We start from the raw sequence: 22,218 nt of genomic DNA, 5'->3' as shown, positions 1-22,218 counted from the left end.
TTAATGTAAATTTTAACTGTTTCTTCTGCCACATCTTTGGGCTGTTGGTATATAACTTTTTCAGTTTAGTACTCATTTATTACAACTGAGGCTAAGATTACACAATCTTTAATCTCTCTGCAATAATGCACAGAATGAGTTAACGGTCAACAAAAAATATGCCTAGATTTAAACTTATTTGCACTATTAAGAAAATGAAAATCCTTCTTAGTGTTTTAGTTCAAGACCAAGCTTAATCTGTGTCCAGAAAACTGGACCGCACCCCTATTTTAAGGTCTCGTGTTAAAGCAGAAACCAAAGCAAAAAAATAAAATAAACATCCCACAACTGTCCTATGTTTATGGGATTAAAGATTTTTAAGTGCTAATATTGAATAAATGTGCCTACATTTGGATTAAAAACAGGTTAGTAACAGTGTCGTTTTATAGTAGCAGAATTCAGGTGCACTCTGCTACTCATGAAATGGAATGCAATCTCCCTTTTAACTCAGGTACATTTTTAAACCTATTTTTAGTACAGCGGTAATAAAAAGAGAACAGGGAGAATAGAATTTCTCTTTTTTTCTTGTCCTTTTGTCTTAAAAAGCAAAAAAAATGGCAAGACTACCATTTTTGTCCTTTGCAGTGAGGCTTCATTTTTTCCACTCCCCACCCCCCCCCCCCCCCCCCCCAAAGTAAATAACTTAGAATCTGTGATCAGGACGCCTGGTATTTGCAACGGTTCTCAAGCTTCTTGCAAGTCTTCTTTTTTGTCCTTCTTGCCCTCGCCCTCGTCCTCGCCCGTGTCCACCCCGTCCCGTCGCCTTTTGCGATTGCGAGCACTGGCCTTGGAAACCGGAAGTGACTCCATGCCCAGGACCTTGTGAATCTGACGAAAAGCCAACAATCGCAGGGCATGCTGGAAAAGAGAAGGCTATTTTAAAAGACTTTCTAGGCAACAGATAGTAGCAGAATTCATGCATAATTAACTCAAAAGAAGCAAGTGAAAGGAAAAGCTAGCTAGTGCTCTCATAAGCAAAACGTCACCCAAGACACCTCACAAGAATACTGCCAGATTTTTTAGGCACCTGAGCACTTGCTGTAACATCTTCTCTGGACTGCTTCGTCATGCTGCCTAGTGCATCTGTTTGGACTTTTTCACAAGGATCAAACAAGCCTGGGCCATCTGGGAACAGAAGGAACATTACATCGAGATCTGAATACTTCGATACGCAAAGGAAACCCCATTTTCCAAAGAAACCTTTTAAGGAGTGAACAATTTCATGATCTGTGTATTGAGTTGAGAGTAGGGGTGTGACGAGACACTCAGCTCACGAGACAAGACGAGACACGAGACTGGGTTCACGAGATTAGAGACGAGACGAGATTTTAAGAACACTAAAATTACAAATTATGTGACTGGACAACAGACTTTTATTTAAATTTTATTTAACTTTAAACATGTACTTTGAAATGTTTTATTATAACTCTTAACATGCATTATGTAAGAGACTGAAAAGTCCGTTGTAAAGCAGTTTTCGTCGTTAAGCGTGACCCTATATTTAGATACGCTTTGATCGTAAATACAGTATAGAAAAAACTAACAATGTTCTCGTGCGTACAGCGTGAGAAAGAGCGATCACGTTACCGAGATGGGCTTATCGTACACAACACTCCACTGCTCCTCCGCGCACCGCGCAAAATTAAATTAAATGTCGTGGTAACTCCGGTCCGTTGTTATACAGACCCGTCGTTAAGCGGGGACTCACTGTATTATGTACAAAACAAAAAGTTCTTCTCTGTCAATACAGAGTGCAAACTGAGCCTGACCAAGTATGTCACTGAATTTGCTGCAACTACACTGCCATGTTCATTTTTAAGAATATTAGCATCCCCACACTGCTCCCGATATCCTTTACTGTCTCAACTTGCCAAAGCGCCGTTCTGTCCCTGCTACCTCTGTTCAAGTGAGATGTTGATTTGAGTACTGAGCTGTGGTGCGTGCAGCTGTAAATGTCTCTGCATCCTGCTCGTATTAGTCGCGGTGTACGGCATTATTTTCATACAATGTTTGCATATGTAGTGTCTTATCAGTCACTCTCTTGCCATTTATCATTTCCGCCGGGTTCCCAAAATGATGCCAAACAAACGATTTGAAAGTGGCGGGGCATCTTCAATAGTAATACCTGTATTTTCCCACGTCATTGTGACGTCATCAAATCTCGCGAGACAGATTTTTAACACGACGAGAAATCTCGCGGAGTTGAGTCTCGCGAGATCACGAGACACGGAGATCTCGTCACACCCCTAGTTGAGAGGCTACATAAAAAAAACATTGATTCATTCATTTAATTGAACAGATAAAATTTTGTGAACAGAGAGCGGATCATTATGTGTATCATTAAGTCTACAGAGCAGCTTCAGAAGCACGTGCACCTTGCAGCAGGATTCCACTAGCTATGCACTCCAGGACTCTCCGCATGGCCTCCCCTGGACTCAGTGGACCAGAAGCACTGCTGATGGCCTTCTCCACCAGCAGCTCCATGGCCTTTAGACACAATGAACACACAGACAGACAGAACAGCCCACCCCACCACACTCAGCACTGAGCAATTTCATGGTAGAAAAACAAAATGAAATGTGATACCGCAACATAGAATTTTAATAAATGTCACGGTATGTTACGAACATAACGATAAACCCTTGATCGAAGAGTTAACATTCGGCCAAAATTAAGTTATAACCGAAATTATTTATGCTTGTCGGTTTATGTGTCATGATTAATCATAAACCTCACTGAACGATTATCAGTGCAACACTGGAGATTTATCAGGGTAACCAAAAAGGTTTGAGGTCAAGTTCAAACTTCTCACCCAGTCAGACATCTTGGCCCAGGTTGGCACTCGTTGGCAGAGGTCTCGGAGTACACGCATAACGATCACACAGGACTGGAGTCCGTTGGCTCGAGCCTGCTGACAAAAGTCACTGAGACCACAGTCACCAGCACAACCTCCATGTATGAAGACCGTGCTGGCTTTTATATTCGCAGGGCCACTTGTAAGATGTACGGTTGTTCATAGGGAGTTTTTCCTCGCCACTGTCGCCTTTGGCTTGCTCATTAGGGTTCTGGACCCATAGTATTGTTAACCTTTTAAATCCTGTAAAGCTGCTTTGCGACAACTTGAGTTGTTAAAAGCGCTATACAAATAAACTTTGATTGATTGATTGATTGATTGATTAATTGATTGTTTTGACTCCAGTTTGTCCGTTCTAAATTTTGGCTAATTTTCTTGTGTGCAACATTTGAACATGCATGATCACCCTTTCCTGTTTGGTCAGTGAAGATTTGTAACTGTAAACAATCTTATTTCGATAAACTATGTAGGTGTTTATATTTTACACTGTGTGAGAACTACATACATTTATGATCATCTTATGACAATGATTAAACAGTTAATTGATTCTAATTGGTCAAACAGAGGCTAGTTATTTTGTAAGAATGGACTGTTGGAGAGCACTACTCTAAGAAACCAATGTGACCAATTTTGGTCATAGCAGAAACTTATAACTGCCTGATAAAATACATTCCATAATTTTGTAAGGCATTATTCAAATATTTGGTAAATATCTACATAAGAAGCATTGGTTTGGGACCCTGATTACCCCTTCATGAATTATTTTACCATAATGAACAGCTAGCAGGACACCATCCTTTTCTTATTCCATTTATAAAATCTTCCAGATCCGTTAGCTTCCAACTTCCTTAATAAGAAGAAATAAAGAATTCAAACCAACTGGGCAGGAATTGAATTCTTGTGCATTTCTCGACTCTTAGTTATCCATTTATGCATTTAAACAACAGGAATTTTTTATCTGTGTCTTTCATTCTGTTTTGGAGTTTGCCTAGATAGGAAGCAGGAAGTGTGCTATTCTAGGTTAGGCACTGTCTGCTGTGTACAAAGCAGATGTTAAATGTTAATGCAGCCAAGTGACCACTTTTTTTTATTTTTTTTTAAGTATTACTTATGTGGCCTGTAGATATGAAAAACAGTCAGAGCATTATAAAGATAAAGTTCTGTGTTCGGATGTTTGGTTGAGTAGAGAAGACAACCTGACTGTCATCCAATATATATATGGTGTGTCCCAGTTGCATACAGTTGACAATACAAGTATATAGTATGCAGTGTCAAACTTGTGTATACTCAAAAATTCCAGATGCATACTTAGAACTGGTCAATTTTTTAGTATGGTTTGAATGGACATTGTCCCATAATGCAACGCAAAATGGAAAAGGACAAGATACTCATTTCTGGAAAATGTAGAAACAAATGGTGGAAAACCTAGGCTGTTCAGTGGCGACGGTTGCAGTCAAAATCAAAATTGCATAAATGCCAGTGCAATTTTGATTTATTATTTCTTAAAGTACAATAATGAACAAACTTTACAAATGGTTTATATATTCATAAGAAATGTTTGAAACACGTTATAAGCTAGTTAGAGCCTAGTTATTGTAGTGTTTGGCCTTAATATGTAAGCTAGTTCTCTAGCCAAGTTGGCTAGGTAAAGTTGTAGTTTCCAAATGTTAGCATAGCAACACTTCAACATTTCCTGCTAGTATGAAACGGAGTAGCACGTGAATATTTAGTGTACTAACCAGTCAAACCCATACTATTAGATCTGTATATAGTATACACTTTATATTATTAAGTGTATAGTATGCAATTGAGACACCTGCATCTGGTTATCTGCATCTGCTATGTTGAATGTTGGTTTGCTGATTGAAGGCAAGAGACAGTACATAAGTAACCAGTACCAGATTCATTGTTTGTTTGGGATCATGCATGACGGTGTTATACTAATGAACTATGTGATGTGTTCAAATGAGGGCTGTCACTGTAGAGTCAAGGTTCTGTGCTCAGCACTGCACCCTGTTATACTGTGCAAATTAGGAAGACGAGTTGTTTGCACCATACTACCAATCAGCTCTTCTCCTTCACAGAACAAATCACAGTATTATCTACAATGCCCCTTTTTCTTTTTTCTTTTACCTGAAACCATTTGGCGTGTCGAAGAGCGGCTAAATATTCGAGGCACTTGGTCCTGTTCAGAACGTCTGGGAGGTCCTTCTCAGGCACTGGGAAGACACAGACAAAAAGAACACGGTCACTGGTTTCTATAGAGCCTTCCAGTAAAGTGAAGCCAAAAGAAATTCACAGAGGTACCGACTTCTGCTCTATGACGTAAGACAGAACAAATGCTGTATAAATCAGTATAAACATGGAAATGAAATGGGGAAATTGTAGTAGGCAGTGGAATTATTAGCAATGTTCGAATGACAACATGTACATTTCATAACACTCTGGGGGTAGAGTCCTTTGCACATTTCCTTTACCAGGTTCCTAAAATACTTTACTGTAGAAGAAATGATTAACAAATAATGCAGTTCGAGAGAATAGCCTATGCCTAGTGACGTTAAAAAAAACCACCAAGCACAAAAGTGGCGACCACTAAACACAGTTTAGACAGGTTTTAATTAATGAACAAATAAACACATAGTAATAAGTAATAAGGACATGATTGTGAACTGTACATTTATTAATGGGTGTCCTAACCCACTTTTAACCAGGAATCCACCGTGTTAAATAAGTAGTTAAGAGTCAGTAAGTCAGCAGGTCAGTATGGGCAGGGCTTATCTCTATACACATGCCCATGCCTAAGACCTTATATCTCTCCCGGAAAGACCTGTACACTTGATTGTCAAACAGCAGTGTCTGTCCTCCTTCCTACAGAGTGCTCCGATCTCTGCGTCACAACACTCGCCATACACATTACAGTATGAGCCAACACCCCCCCCCCCACCACGCGAACTCATCAAACAAAAACACACACAAACAGAATACCCTTACAGAAAGGTCAGAGATCCAGCTTTAGGTGCCACCAAACACATTATAAAAGCATTGCAAAATTACATGGCTAAATTACACGTAGGAGAAAAATGAATGCCAAATTCAGCTGGGCCTGGGACTGATTTAGCTTAGATCCGAATAGATTCGGAGAGAGAGAGAGAGAGAGTGCAGTCATCTGAAAGTGTGGGTTCTCTAACCTTTCTCAGGCAGTCTGGCGCCTGCCCTGTCCTCCACGCCGGGGGCAGACTCCTCCCGCATCACGGGCGACGTGAGGGAGATGGTGACCTGCATTTTTGGTTCCTTGCTGGAAATAATGGCGATGTTGGCTTCCTCGGGGCGAGCCTGCACCACATACTGATCTTCAGAAAAGCTCTGCTGGTTAAAAGGACAGCTTGGGTTACTTGTTACAGAGGAGGAGGCTGAGGTGGTGCTGCTTGGGGGGCTACACAGGACAGATGTTGCCAATTATACCACAGCGACAGCTCCAAGAGTAACCACTTTAAAAGGTGATAACTAGCCTATGGTTTCATAGACTTCCTGCAGTAAAATGAGAAATATAATGAGGGCAAGCTATGGTTGCGTTCCTGAGGTCTGAATACTGTACGTTTAACATAGTGATGCAACCAGGCAAGGAGACCAAAAGGTGACTCAAAACAGCCATCAGACTGAGGGGGCAGAAACAGGCAGGACTATACTGCAGTGGGATGTGGCATTAAACAAAACTATGACTCCATCAAAACGGTGACAATTACATTGATTGAGGGGAAACAGCTGTGGGATAAAAGAGGCACACTTGCACAGATTCAAATGTAAATGTGGAAGCTGTTTGGGGAAACTCCAACGTCACAGCCATAACCAAATTTATCATAGCCGTGTGGTAAAAACGTGTTTCAGAAATGTGAGAAAGGTCTCATGACAGAACATGCTGTGTTTCTCCAGGAAGCAGAAGTGGATATTAATCTTTAACAATCATCTTTAACCACCTTGCTAAATGGGACTTTATAAACTCTCTAATTGCATTTGTCTAGATCAGCGTTTCTCAACCAGGGTGCCGCGGGTGCCGTCTGTCATCGGGGGTGCCGTCAAAATATTCTGATGTGAAATAAAAAACTATAGTTTTAAAAATTGAAGTTATTATACGCTTTAAAAATCATTAAAATTTATTTCATACGACCAGATCTCTCAAGTTTGGTGGGCGTGAGCTTTTTTCAGGCGGGGGGGACTGGAATCTGTCGCGATGGTTAGTGTAGCGGCTGTGTGTGTGTGTGTGTGTGTGTGTGTGTGTGGTTGGGGAGCGGGCTGGCTAAAGTCTACCAAGCAACAGCGCAATCTATATTCTGATCGGTTCAACCTGTTATAATGTACAACCGATGGATTGGCTGAATATGCTGCGGTGTGCGGCGATTAGATTATTTAAAAATAAATAATAATAATAACATTCAAGCGTGAGAAATTCGATGTGTGGCGTGAGAGTGTGTGAAATCGCATATTACCAAGGTCAGCACGTGATTACGCAGGTTTCCCACTGACTGTAAGTTATTTACCTCTGATCCACATCTATGATTCAATGAGTTACTAGTTCGCTCTGGCGCCAACCACCTGCGATCGATAGATCGCGATATAATACTTAATTTGTGTCCATTACAATACATTTTAACACCATATTCTCCCAAAATAATGTGGTAAAAAATAAAATAAAATCCACGATGAAGTACAGATAAAGTTTGAAGTTTAAAAATTCCCCTTTGTGGTCCATGACACAGCGCTACAGATGCAGTGGCTTCCAGTTCAACTGGTCTTATGCCCTAACAACAACAACAAAAAAATCCCAAACTAGCACTATTATGTAAACATTTACTCTGAACTCTCGGTTGCTCAGTGTGTCCCTGTAGCATGACGGTACACAGAAAGACAAGAAGGGGGTTTGGTGTCTCACCATCAGTTGTTTGGGAAGCTCATTGGCGATGCTGTTGAGCAGGGAGACGGTGGGTTTCTTGGCCGCTAGAAGGATGAGCTGAACGTTCCTGTCTCCATGCAGCAGCAGGCCCTTGGCCAGAATACCCACCCGCATCACCCCCTTCAACACGCGGCCCTGAGACTCCCCCCTGCACCCCCCCGAGGACAAGCAGAAAACCACAGTTAGCATGCACGGTTGAAAATTAAAGGAGCATGAAACCAAAGAATCATAAGTGGCTAACATGATATTCAGTAACACAGTTTAATGAAACAGTTCTAAAATGGAGAAATGAACAGTAAATGAAAATTAACTTTAATTAGCATTCATACAGTCTACCCAAAGCAACTCTAATTAATTAACACTAATTAAATGCGCTTTAAATGCGGAGCACAAATTCCGATTTGGGTGCAAGGGGATTCACGAAAGCATGAGCATCTGAACCCGGGCTGGTATATTTTGGACAGCTGAAACACAATCAGGAACCACAAGGAGTAGAATGAACATACTTCAGGACAGGTCTGAAGAGCTGTGCCCCTCTCCATCTATAAACCTTGACAGAACCTCACACTGAACGCTGCCCCAGGGGAGGGACTCACAGCTTATCTGTGGCATCTTTGTCTTCTGTGGTTGCTTCCTGCTCCAGCAGCACGTCCGACACCAGTTTCAGCGCCCTCTCGGAGTGGGACACAATGCGCTGGACAGCCTGCAGCTCTTCCTCCACTGGGTAGATGGCGGAGTGCTTTGCCATGATGTGGCGGTCGTCCGGGGAATCGGGCCGGCGTACGGGCTGCAAGGGAGGGACCTTAAGAGGGTCAGCTTCGGTCCCGCCACCAGCCAGCCGCAGGCCACCCCAGACACTTCACCCACGTATGAGAGACGCGGGTTTGACATAAGCTGAACGCGACCTGCTTCTTGGTCTGTTTTCTCATCACCTCGACCTTGCAGCTTGCTGTCTGCGGTAAGCTGATACAGCAAACAGGAAATCTGGGGCTAAAATTTAACAGAAGTTTGAGAAGTGCTATCCAAATGTAACTAATAACATAATTGTGGGTCATAATATAATAAAGGATCATAAGGGATAAAGGGTAAAGGACAGGCGCAGGACTGGTGAAGAGTGGCCCACTGGTTGACCTTTATGACACATTAGCTTCCTTCATCTTTGACCAACATCCTGTAAACTACAGATAATTATATTCATCCTTGAAACCCTTGTGGGTTTGCATTTAGCAGATGCTGTTATTCAGAGCAACTTGCAGACGTGCCTTAGTTGTCTCCTCAGGAAAGTATCCTTAGCTAGCACTGTGAACGTCTGCCCACAAGCTCATACGGGACTGTAAGTGTGTTCTGTGTCTGCGCTTGCTCCAACACACACCTGCTCACCTTGCTTGAGGTGTTTTAGCCCCTACCCCTGCCATACACTCACCAGTAGAGGGGGCACAGGTATCCCAGGACGAGTCATGAGGGGGGGGGGAGCCATCCTACGCCTTTGCTCGCCCCAGTACATGTGCTCCTCCGCTGCTTTTCTCCAGTACACCTCTTCTTCATACCTTCTACAACAGACACGAACATTATCAACAAACACAGTCCCCTTATCCCCGCCCCTTATCCCCGCCCCTTATCCCGGCCCCATTCTTCACTCTACTGCCTAAATGCATATTTGACCATAGATGTTTTTGCCTAGCTGATCAGGAGAAGGTAGTAAAACAATTTAGCAGCCTCCGATATGCTCTTTCTTAATTTATCCCAAGCTGTAATTTTGAATGACACCAGAAAAAAATAACGTTGAGTAATGCACAGGAACATAAAAATCTGTTCATAACAACATACTGCCCCCTAGAGGTAAGCTCGAATCTAACTATAAATCCAGGTCCTTGAAGCATTTAGAATATTCTTCCCAGGCATGCAATATTAGAACTGAAACTTCCACATGGGTGCTATATCTCGAGGAACAGGACTGAAGACCCCTGCTGCTTACCACACATACTAGCACATTCATATATACACACACACACACACATATTATAACTAATTCTAAAACTATTCTATAACTAATCAATTCCTAGGAAATAATCTCCACTAACTAGTCTTGGGACATTTGTGTGTCTGCGCAAGAGGGCCTAAAATGCCACGCTCATCTCTGGACACGCCCACCTCATCTCTGGACACGCCCACCTCATCTCCATGTGCCAGCGCTGTTCGTCCTCATGCTGCCGCTTCAACACAGCTTTCTGCTTCTGTTTCCTCAGCTTGCCTTCCAGAAGCTTCCGTGCCCGGTTGCTTGGCTTGATCTCCACCAGCAAGTCTGGGTTCACCTTTTTCTGTAATTGGTAAAGTCAAAGGATGGCAAACGATTTATTTGACCTAATGTTTGACAGATTTGCATCACTTTGCCTATGTTTACCGATTTTCTTTTTTATTTTAACAAAATGCTACATCATCTACATTTCACGAACACTGTTTTAACCCATTTCCACCCAACCTTGTCTCATTAAAGACAGATAGCCTATATGTTGTTCATACTCCGTTATTACACAAACATGCATCTATAAATAAGCTGCTCTTTAGTTTACAAGTTCAAAAGGTCCTATAAGGTCACTAGCTGTTACAACACATAATGCCAAGATCATGCAATTCTCCCTACGCAACTGACAACGGAATTTTACTAGCAAAAAATATTGATTATTAAATTGCTTATTTGTTACTTTTACATTTTCCTATAAAGTGATAATCATATGAGATGAAGAATCAAATTTCTTTATAGCCCTCAAATTAACCACTTTATGTCCCATAAAGCATGTCCCCCACAAGGAGGTCACTTTATAAAGAGTTTCTGACACCTTCAAGCCACTAGGGGTCAATATAATAGCTATTTTATAATGTGAAGGGGTCACTGGAATGACTGGAAAATGACTTATTCTAACTTTAACAAGTGTTGCTTTTAAGATTTAATGAAAACTATGAAAAACGTTATGAAAACGGACAAATGCCCAGTTGAATCTCAGAAGTGTCTACTGGTAGTTTATATAGCAGTAAATGTGTCTAACAGTAGTGTTAAGGATATGAGCATTGTCAGAGTTCCAGTGGCACCTTGTACTAGGCTTGTCCCGATATTTGCAAAAAATGGGTATCGGTTCGGGACAAGACGAGAAAATGCCGATCCATTTTTTATTTTTTTTGAAAGTCCGATCCAGGTTTTCCAGTGCACCCATTTAGATAATCCATTCCAGTTTTTGCTGTGTTTTCACCAGTGAGAGTAAACCCCAGTCTGCATTTTACAGCACACCTTCAGCACACGAGCATAGCATCTCCCCAATTTAGCTCAGTGGCATCTCCTAACCATTAAGACGGCCATGTAAATTTGAAGTTATCGGTAAAAATGTCAGTTGTGTGGGATTATTTTACCTTAAAGGATGACAAAGACGAAGAGGTAGAGTGCAACATATGCCACAGTAAAGTCAAGCGTGGTGGTAAAGCTGAAAGAACTTTTAATACAACCAATCTAATCAAGCATTTAGCGAAATATCACCATAAACAACATGAAGAGTTTCTAAAGAAAACCGAAGACAAAAAGAAAAGGTCCTACACAACTAACACTGGCAGAAACGAAAATAGTAGACTATTTTCTACTCAGGTTGTGCGTTTTGCTTTTTTAATACAATTTACAATATTATTTGCACTTATGGATTTTTAAGCCTTGGTTTACTGATGCCATTTGTTTGTTATTTTGAGTTTATTAATTGCTAAATAAACAGGTTAGTTTCTCCTTACCAACCATTGTGTATTATTCAAACACACCTAATTCATCTGGCTACTTGTTATCAAGAGTAAAACAATTTTCAACATGAGTTTGACAACAAAGTAAGTTGGCTAAATAACTTTAAACTTTAATACATGCTCGGATAGGCCAGTATCGGATCGGAAGTGCAAATAAATATTGGTATCGGATCGGAAGTTCAAAAAGCTGGATCGGGACATCCCTACCTTGTACTGTAAGCGATGTCTGCGGCCCTTCAGGTGCATGTCTTTGGCGTTGGGATCGTTAAAGCTGCACTCACACAGCTTGCAGTGGAAACGGATCACCTTTCCATCGTCGTTACGAACCTGAGAAGAAACGAACGCAAGGAGCTTCGATCAGCAAGCAGAAAGAAAAAATAAATACCGTACATGTGACCTAAATCTAAATGGCACTATGGAAAACAAGTGTCATCCATATAAAGGGTACATGATTCATTTACAAATGTGTCAGTCTCAAGTCACAGTTAACAGTTCATAATCTGCTATTTGATGAGCAAATTCCTAAGCAATGGGATTATCACTGAAATCCCAATCTTCTTCGTTTGTAATACTTATGTAATAGGGAATAAAACTAAAAGTAATCTGGAGACTGGACGCCTGAGAAACACTAGAGTTTGGCACCTCCTCAACGTAGTCATGGCCGACTGGTTGGATGTCCCCTTGAGCACCTCCTCCGTCCCCCTCGTCCTCACTCTGAGGGTCTGACCTCACTGCTGCCAGCTGCTTCACCTCCTCCTCCACCCTCGCTAGGTCTGGAGCAGCAACGCTGCTGGCTTGCGTTCAACAAGGGGCAACATAAGTCCACCAAATCCAAAAGATCCGTGCATGGCAAAAGTCGTCAAAAAGCAAGAAGTGTGACAACAAACTGTTAATTCTGCCAGTTGAAAAGTTAAACATACATTATGTCTAAAACAAATTTCTTTAAGAGTCATTTCTGAAATGCAAGTACCTCGGTCCAGATCAGTTAGGAAGTACCGTATTTTCCGGACTATAAGCCGCTACTTTTTTCCCCATGCTTTGAACCACGCGGCTTATAATGAGGTGCGGCTTTTCTGTGGATTTTTCTTCACCCGTCAGGGGGCGGAGCAGAAAGTTAATCAGGTGGTAGGTCAAAGTTGTAAATCAAAGAAGAACGTACTCATTTTCATTTAGCACATGCAAGCAGCAGGCATGACGGAGTTGTTTTTTCAAACAAACATGTGTTGTGCCAAATTCTGACTCCCCTAGTTTGCACACGCATAAAGACGCTACAGATGATATTCGGGTTACAGAGATTATTAGTTCACTGAGCACTCTAGTTTAGTTTTGTCCTATCTAGATATTTAAACATAATACTGCTGTAATACTGCGAAGTCATGTGGTCAGAGGTGAACTTCGGTATAGCCAGTGTGTATTTTATTTAAAATAATTTCCGGACTCAAATCCCTTGAGCCAGTGTGGATTTGGGCATAGATAATGATGTGCCATTTGCTGTGATGGATAATTAAAGTCTAGCTCTTATTTATGCATAGAAACGCAAATCGACAATATAATCTGTAGCGTCTTTGTGCGCGGATAAACGAGGGAAGTCGGAATTCGGTACAACACCGGCTGAAAGCAAAATCGGTCGCACGCAAAATGCTACAGGCACCGTTCAGAAACTGATCAGTTCAGTTAAATGTATTCAGTTTAGTAGATATATGCGGCTTTTACAACATTTTCGGGGTTTTTTTTTTACTTTGTAGGTGTGGCTTATATTGAGGTACGCTCTACAGTCCAGAAAATACGGTAATTTAAATATTTAACAATCAAAGAAATCATGTGACGCTAAAAAGTTCATGCTCACCGATGACTGCAGCCTTGGGTGGTGCAATAGGTTTTTTTGCCAGCAGCTGAGCCTTGGGAACGGTTGGCAAAGAAGGTTTCTGTGGCACTGAGGGGGAAGGCGGAGCTACAGCCGCTGGCATGGCTTTTCCAGAGGTCGTTGTCACAGCAATGGGGGCAGAGTTGACTAAAACTGGCTCCGTGGAGGGAATAGGTTTGCCAAGCTTCGTATGTAGCTTCACCACCTGGTTGAAAAGAGGGAATGTGTCTCAAAAGGAGCATTGAAAATATTAACATTCTTGTTATTCTTTGCAGGCAAAAGATGTTCATAATAATGACTAGCAAAAAAATATTTATAATTTAGTCTTGGATTCTCAAAATATGATTCTGTAACACTTTAGAACTGCCAGAACAATTTAGCACTTTCTCTTACTGCAAACCATTTCAAATCACCTCTTCAATGTAAATCTGAGCTTTTGTGTGAAATTTCAGTTTTGCTGCATTCTAGTATTAGAATCCTGGTATGAAGAAAATAAATAAATGTTTTTTTTTTTTTTAAACATCTGAACCTTTTGAGTTTGAGAGTCTGTGGAGACTGATTAGCACGAACCTTCTGGTGCTTGGCCCCCCGGATGTGAGCGGTGTAGGCGTCAGCACCGGTGCAGGAGATGTCACAGAGTTCACAGCGTAGCTGGGTCTGCACCCCGCGTGGTCCGTTGCTCGCCTGACTAACACCACACTTCTGAGCTGCTTCCTTCTTTTTGTGCTTCTGGCCCTCAAGGTGCTCTCTGTAGGTCTACACACAGACAGAGACACACAGACAGAGACAGACAAAAGCATGAATGAAAACAAGAATGCATTTCATCATTTATCCATAAATTTATCTGTTGAATTTGGTCTTGCAATGCATTTTATCATTTGTTGATTAAAGGCATAGGCAATGCTTTTTGTGGCACATTTCAATGTAAACCTTGAACAAGAGGGTAACATGGGAACCTAACTTTACATATTCTGATGCCCTGCATATAATGACAAACTTGATTTAGACTAAATCTCAAGCTCTTGGACTTGATCGGCATTGGCCACGGAGTCACCTAGACAAAACATTCCTATATCCACTATTTTTAAATATAATAAAATTCTAATTGGTATATGATGGTGTTGGGCAATTAAGCAAATGTAAAATCTCAATTACGATATTGTCCTCAAACAATGAGAACGGCAAGATAACTGAACTAAAGCAATTACTGTTAATGTTCCATTGCTCAGTTATGCTGTGATCTTGTCTCGCGTTATAAATCCAGCACACCCCTCTTCTTTACAGCGGTGTGCCTTCACCCCTCCCTAAAGGCCCAAACTTACTGAGCCAGACTGAGGCATGGTTAGCCCAGCGTGATCCAGGATGATGGAAACAGCCTCTGGTGAACAGGAACATTAAACCATTTCAGCTGTTTGGAAATACTTTGGTTTCAAGGAGTCCAACAAATGCCATGCAAACCTTTATTACACAGTGGTGTCTGCACCACAAGGAAATTGCGGCCAATTGGTTTAGCCATCTGAAATTTACAGCAAAACCCCCTCGTCTTCCACCACTCGAGTCTAAGGGCACTCTTTGCAATACAACTGCCTGCTCATCCAGATCTCAAACACAAAGAAATAACTGACATCACAGCCTCCTTCCCAGCAAAAGACACGCCTAATTTGCACCGTTCGCAAACAGAATCTATTAGCCATTCAAGGAATTGGTGAACATTTTAGGCGAGAATTACACAGTGCCATTTCAACAGAGTTGCACTGCCTGTTCAGTGCAATAACTAAGCAAAATTGCAAATGATGTGTCTATAGCCAACTCTTTGCCACAATAGACTTATGGCTAAGCGGGATCACGAAGCCTTACAATTCATTACACTGATGCCAATTTCTATTTGAAGTGTCTATGAACAGGACATTTTGCTTTTTCCTCCCTGAAACACACACTAGACAGAAGATCACCCATTGCCAGAAGGAAGCAACAGCTGCACGGGGCTTAAAGACACACTACGGACACCTCAAACATAAAGATGGTGGCTGACATCAATGGACACACGACACTGCAGTTCTTGAGGCATAATCTCCACTTTTGCCATAGATGAATATTTTTCCTGCTTGTGTGCAATGTGTGCACTGAAAGATCCCAGAATGGACCGTGTGAGGGAGCCCTGCACGAAGCTGTTCAGCAGAGCATTCAGTTGGAGAAAAAAGAAGCAGCTTGCAGAAGCAGACAAGAAGGTGAACCTGCCTGATCTCTCCCTCAAGACATCACACTCAACCTTTCTGGTGCTGTTATCAAACCCTCGTTGGTAGCTTGGAACTTTCCTTTATACCTCAGATCATGTCACTGGTTAAAATGCCTTCTTCCACTCATGTAATACTGCTAGATGCTCACCAGACAAGATGTTGAAACGCTGGTTCATTATAGTCCATTTTGATTATTGCAACTTCCTCATTAGCATTCAAAACAAAACCATCCATAGAATTCTGATCTCAGACACCCACACTGCCCTCACCTACACTGGGGTCCTCTGATGCAGGGCTACTCTCCATGCCTAAATTCAGACTGGTCTCAGTAGGAATCAGATCTTTCAGTGTGATGACTCCAGTGTGTGGTAGTGTTCCATAGTTTTGTTCTTCACCTTCATCCTTCAAAACTGAACTTAAAAATTCCAATAATTTTCATCACCCTAAGAAGAGATTTGGACCACTGCATTTGTAAAGCTGCTTTATGACATGTTGCAAAAAGCACTTTATAAATAAATTTTACTTTGATCTCAAGTATAAAGAATGTAAGTAAACTTGTTTTTATTGTTAATGTCCTACCATGACTAACAGGGTCCTCGAGGGGTCAAAAGTAAAATGCCTAGGTTGTTTAAAATGGCCAAAAGGTCAGACATCTCACCTTCTTGCAGCAAGACACTGACATAATGGAGACCATCAATAAATCCATTCACAGATTTTTTTTAAAAACCAATCCTCCACCTCTTCAACAATGCAACAATGGCAGTGCAAGAGGCAGACACAGACTTCAGCAAAGCATTAAAAAGAAGAAAAACTCATGTGACAAATATGATGATACAGCAATGCAAGAACCCACTGGAGTGGTGGATTGAATCCCAGAAGCTAAAAACTTTTAACGCTATTTTTATCTTTGCCTAATCTAATATTGACTATTGTGAATCTCAGCATCATAAATTCTTCCTATGTCTTGTTTGGGAGACTGGCAACACTACACATTTAATGCAGACCAATCATTGTTCGTGTCCTTTTAAGAGATCATAGATTATGAGGGAGGAGGGCCAAGAGGGTCAGTCACGGCTATCAAGGAACATGTTGGAATTGTTATACTAGTTAAAACTGTTAAAATCGTCATGGAGCATTTTGTCGCATTTTGTCATATGGAAAAATTGCTCAGTCATTGTAGATCAGGGCTATTCAACTATATTTTTCTGCGGGCCAGATTTGGCAGAGAGCTCTGACCTGTGGGCCAGACAATTTTCATTTTGAAGCAAACACGCAAATTCGTAAACGTAAAACGTAAACTCGCACGTAAATTTCGACACAGTGTTGTAAAATTTTGCAAATAAAAATGTTATTTATTTTTACGGCGGTTTATCAAATATTTATTATTATTTATGGGGAGATGGGCTGCGGGCCGGTACAAATTCATTAAAGGGCCGGTTCTGGCCCGCGGGCCACCGGTTGAATAGCCCTGTTGTAGATAAATAATCATGATTATACATTTTTCCATAATCCAAGTATACTCCAAGTCTTATTATTAAAACAAAATCTTCATGTATTGAATTATATAAATAATAGAATATTTTACAGTAAAATCTGAGATATATGTAATTGTTCCAGTGCTTCAAAAGTGTGTAAGAAACACGTGTTCTGTGGATCTTTGCCCAGTGGTATCACCCATCCTATATATGTCAATGAGCGCAATGATATGCAGTGTTCTTATTGGCCGGGAGGGACAGTCCTCTCTGCCCCATCAACATGAACAAAGCAGCACTTAATCCAGGCGTCTGTCCTATAGATCGCTCTCGCTTCTTCACAGGTCTGATGCGCTGCTCATTCAGTGGTTTGGTCTGATCTGATTCGTCACATCAGACTTTACACGAGTCATTAACAGAAAGCATTCATACACATTAAACAAGGCCATGATGGCTCTTTCTACATCAGCTTTTCAGTGCTGGCCCATCCATCCACACATTATCCATACACAACAAATGCAACAGAGATTCTCACTGGCAACCATCCAGTAATGGGTGACCATGCAGACTCAAATGGTGTCATGCTTTATAAATAACCCTGGCAATTTCTTTAAAAGTGCCACATTAACTGCAGTGCCTCTAAATTTTTAATCCTAACCACACGTAACCAATTCAGCACCATTGTGTGGCAGTACCTGTGGACCAGCACAGCTTATTTTGCAGATGTCGCAGTAGTGCAGTTGGGGCTGCTTGGGAGGGCCTTTGGGCTTCTGGACCTTGTTTTGATGGAACATTGGCTTCTTGTACACGCTGACAGCTGAACCCGAGACCATGCAGTTCCCAGTGCTACTCCAGGAGGAGCCAGTGAGTTGCTTAGTGGGCGGCGGCTGGGCTTGCTGCTGGGGAGGCTGGGGCTGATGCGTAGGGGGTGGGGCCTGTTGGGAGGGAGGAGCTTGGGGTTGAGTCTGTGGTGGGGGCCCCAGCTGCTGTGTAGGCTGGTAGTATGTCGCAGTGGACGTGTAGCCACTAGAATCGTAACTGGAGTAGCTGAGACCTGCGAAGGCGGACAATGAGTTCAGGCACAGAGCCCAACACTGTGAAAGTTCACCATGTAGAAAGCTCACGGGATACATTCTGAACACCTGTCAACAACCCCCCCCCCCCCCCTTCCCCTCCTGGACTTACCAGAGTAAGAAGTGGCGGCTGTGGAGTTGTAGGAAGAGCTGGGCGTGTAGGTTGATATGGGGTTGGGTGGCTGTGGCACACTGGTTGAAGCTGGGTAAATGCTGTAGCTGGTAGACACAGAACTGGCAGGAGGAAGCGCTTTGAGTGCCGGGGCCTGTCTTTGAGGAGGAGGGTGGCTGTACACTGTGCTTACAGGCCTGTAGCCACTCTTCAGACCTGCTGGGAAAGGAGTGAACCAGATTAGGTGAGGGTAACCAAGGTTGAAATGCTCCAAAATGCTTTTTGCATACCAGTGGTCTTCCCGTTAACTTTGGATAACTAAAATATTAATGCAAGTATACATATAGTATTGCTATGATATTCTATTGTCCAAGTGACGTTGCAGTTTTAATGTGACATGTCAATTTTAACATTCAACACTGTTTCTCCTGTGTACTAAGCAGACCATACGGTGTGATGTACATTTTGAGGCGCATTACTAAGATCTTTTGAAATGCAGTCACAACTCTCACTGCACAGCATCAACAAAAGTACTTTACTGTGAAAATATTTCAAAATATAAATCACAATGCATTTGGAAAATAAATAAATAAATTCAGTTGATAAAGGTCAGCCTGTTGTATTTGGCACAGCATTTATTTTATTTATAGACGCCATGATTCATCAAAACATTCCAGCATGTCTACGATCCGTTGGGGCACAATACAAAGTTCTGATTTGGTAGCATTCATTCACAGCCTCTGCAATACTGCTACAACTAGCTTGATATAGCTGCAGGGCCCCTAATCAGAACGCATGGAAGGTTTCAAGGGAAGGAGAGCAGGCTGGACGCAGAGCACCTGTCTGAAAGTAGGGTTCAGGTGGGGAGCGCTGCGCAGGCGCCATGCTCGTCTGATAGTACGGCTTGTTCTCATAACTGCTGGCTGATACCGGCCGTCCATAGGTGTAGCTCTCCTGCTGTGATTTAACAGGGAAGCATTTGCATTTGCAGTAAACCCGGCTATGATTCATCACTTTACATTTAGTTTTCCCAGATATAGAAAATATAGAAATGCGCTGCAGTGTTGATGCAAATGGGTGAAAATTATCAAACCAAATACAACCATCCAAAGTATTCAAGTACCAGCAGATGACAAAAGGTAACTATGTAAACCAGGAGCAGGGGCACACCCACTGCTGCTTTAATGGGAAACAAGCAGAAATGACACTAACTGCTTCTGTGAAGACCTGATAGGTCTGTGGTGTGGTGGCTGGCTGAGGCGCCGTTTCCTGTTGGCGGTATCCATAATCTGGACCAAGATGGGTCTGGTAGGCGGGAAAGGCCGGAGAAGCCACCGGCCGGGCAGTCTGTGCAGTGGCAGGGGCGTACGAGGCCGTGACCGCATGGGCGACTCCAGTGGAGGGTTGGACACCGTAATTAGCAGTGGTTTGGTGGGAGTACGCAGGGGCCGGCTGGGTGCTAGAAGAGGTCGAAACCAGTCAGGGTCAATTCAAGAAAACATGCATCCTAGTGGTTCTATTAAAAACCTTCATCTGAGAACAAATATGGAGAACTGTAAGATTATTTGAGAGCGTCCCTTGTGATCCACAACTCACAGGCCTGCAGCTTCAGATGATGTGAGTGGGTCAAGTTGGATAGAATGGACACGGGCAAAAGACGTTTGGTATCATCACAACATACGCAGTAACAGTGACACCACCGACACTGTTTATGGTATAAAGTGAAATGACTTTTAGATCCTAAAGAGTTATTCTGCAAAGAGCCTCAAACTGATGAATAACAAGCTTTCAAAGTATAATAGTACCAATGTACACACAGAACCTAAATGAATGTTAGAGATTTCGAGAAATTAAGAGCATGTTTGAATGAATGAGTATCACATATATGACAAGGAAAATAAAGAGCATATTGTCCACAGAATGTCACTTAGCTTATGCAGGACAATACTCTAAAACGTGCTCCTACACCTGGCAACATCTGTCTGGCAAGCTGACCGGCTAACAAAACTCAGTGGTCAACATGGTCACTAACTATGTGTCCTGGCCAGCTAAAGACTCGCACAAAATCTTAATGTTGAGGCCGGTGGGCGACATGAACGTGTCCAACAGAGCTGGGTTAACTGGCTAATGTAATCTGGTTGACTTTCTGCCTGCTTGGCTAGCTAGCTTAGCAAATTAACTTCCTTCGCTTACTGACCTGGCTGTGCTGGTCGGTAAAAAAAAAAGATGACAAATGATGCTGTTGATAAAACATCGTCTTGAAATTGCGTTAAAATGAAAACACGTCCTACATGCGAGTTCCCCTCGAGAGTATTACCTGTATTGCGGGCCGGCTCCATGCGTGAATCCATAATAATTACTAGCAGCCATTTTAGGCAACTTCAGCACCAGTGACAGAGCGTGTTGTCACGTGACCCTCACCCCCCCTGTTTAACTGTTTGGAGGTTCAAGTTTAACAGCATCCAAATTTATCAAGGCGCCATACACCAAAATAGGCCAACAACATGTTTTAATGTTTTAATTTAACAAAAAGCTCCTTCCATTATGGCTTAAAATGTGCATATTGATGTGTTTCCTCGACACTTATATTCTACTAAAACTGTTTTTTTTGTCGTTTTTATACAGAATTGTGTGTTCGATGCGGATATCGTATGCAAACAGTTTTAACCAAAGTTTTATGACCTTGTCGTTGCTTTTTGATTGTTCTGTCTCTTTGTAAGATTACTGGGGCATGTTCTAACATGCACTGCATGTCCTGCATGACCGATAATTTATTCACATCGTTGTGACCCTGTTCCTTTTTCGCCCTCATTTGAGGTCAGCTTTGAGCTGTAGCTGATTTTGAAAATGTGAGAAAAGTGAGAAGACTTTTAATGCAACCGAAAATTAAGCTGCCCTGTTATAACGGTAGTGGAATTTCTATCTGCTATACTGATTTGTATTATAATTCATAAAGTTCAAAATACGTTTACGTAGAATCACATAAGAGTTACGTGCTCAACAATTTGTGACATTCAAAAATGTTTTATTAAATGTATCTTCTATTCGATAAGTAACCGATGGTTCCTGTTCCAGTGACCACGAACACTTCTTGTAGGAGAGCGCCCTCTAGGTCGACGTGGGGGGATTTCAGTGCTTGCAGTGATCAAAAGCAAAATATGTGGACGTTGTGAATTAACTTTCATTTTGTTTGGGTTTTTGTTTGCTTTTGGTTTATTTTTTGTTAAATCTTTATTGGGCCTAAAATGGTTTTAATTATGGTGACAAAATAGAATAGCATGATTCAACATGGAACTGTTGAAATACCTTTTTTGTCATTTTTATATATCTTATTCAGGGCCGGCGCCAGAACATATACAGTGAGGGGGCGTCAGAAAATTTCGGGGTGGCGAAAGTTGTTGAGCGGGGGGTGGCGTGTAACGATTGTTGAGCGGGCGAGGGGGCGCCATGTAGCGATTGTTGTAAAATAAATGGGTCATATTATTTACATTGAGGGGGCGGGACACCTCGCCTGAGGGGGCGACGCCCCCTTTGCCCCCCCCCCCCCCCCCCCCACCGTGGCGCGGCCCTGATAATCATTCCATGCTCATGTAAAATCTATATGAAATTGTTCAGAGAGAAAATATTGGTGTGTCTAATATTGATCCATGTGTTCCATTTCAAATAAGGGAAGACACAAAATACACTGTACAAGATCACTAAGGTACAATAATGCTTTAAATCAACATTCCTTCTATTTCAGTCAAATGGCATTAGTGAAATAGATGCTTACCACTCTTATACAGGATATGCCGGTCATGAGAATGCCATCTTGGACAATTACAGACTGACTATTTGGCTACATG

The 22,218-nt window shown here is 42.0% G+C and overlaps 1 protein-coding gene across 12 annotated transcripts; it reads right to left on the bottom strand.

The window, feature by feature from the left end:
* Positions 1–672: 672 nt before the first annotated feature.
* Positions 673–20,777, bottom strand: zfr2 (zinc finger RNA binding protein 2). Of its 12 annotated transcripts, none has more exons than XM_077024047.1 (19): positions 20,691–20,777; positions 19,586–19,832; positions 19,213–19,330; positions 18,374–18,592; positions 17,884–18,242; positions 14,050–14,235; positions 13,462–13,684; positions 12,258–12,409; positions 11,823–11,942; positions 10,014–10,159; positions 9,265–9,391; positions 8,438–8,643; positions 7,821–7,989; positions 6,082–6,259; positions 5,027–5,112; positions 2,852–2,947; positions 2,415–2,526; positions 1,067–1,164; positions 673–897 (listed from the first exon to the last, which is right to left on the bottom strand). In XM_077024047.1, exons 1-19 carry the CDS (start codon positions 20,741–20,743, stop codon positions 724–726), a joined length of 3,069 nt encoding a protein of 1,022 aa, XP_076880162.1. In that variant the 5' UTR covers positions 20,744–20,777; the 3' UTR covers positions 673–723. The 12 variants fall into 12 exon arrangements, with proteins under 12 accessions (XP_076880162.1, XP_076880163.1, XP_076880168.1 ...); XM_077024048.1 differs by having other exon boundaries at positions 6,082–6,256; XM_077024053.1 differs by having other exon boundaries at positions 8,438–8,628.
* Between the last annotated feature and the right edge of the window lie 1,441 nt (positions 20,778–22,218).

This window comes from Brachyhypopomus gauderio, chromosome 12, assembly GCF_052324685.1.
Source record: "Brachyhypopomus gauderio isolate BG-103 chromosome 12, BGAUD_0.2, whole genome shotgun sequence".
NCBI classification, from domain to species: domain Eukaryota; kingdom Metazoa; phylum Chordata; class Actinopteri; order Gymnotiformes; family Hypopomidae; genus Brachyhypopomus; species Brachyhypopomus gauderio.
This window is presented reverse-complemented; position numbering and strand designations above follow the sequence as displayed.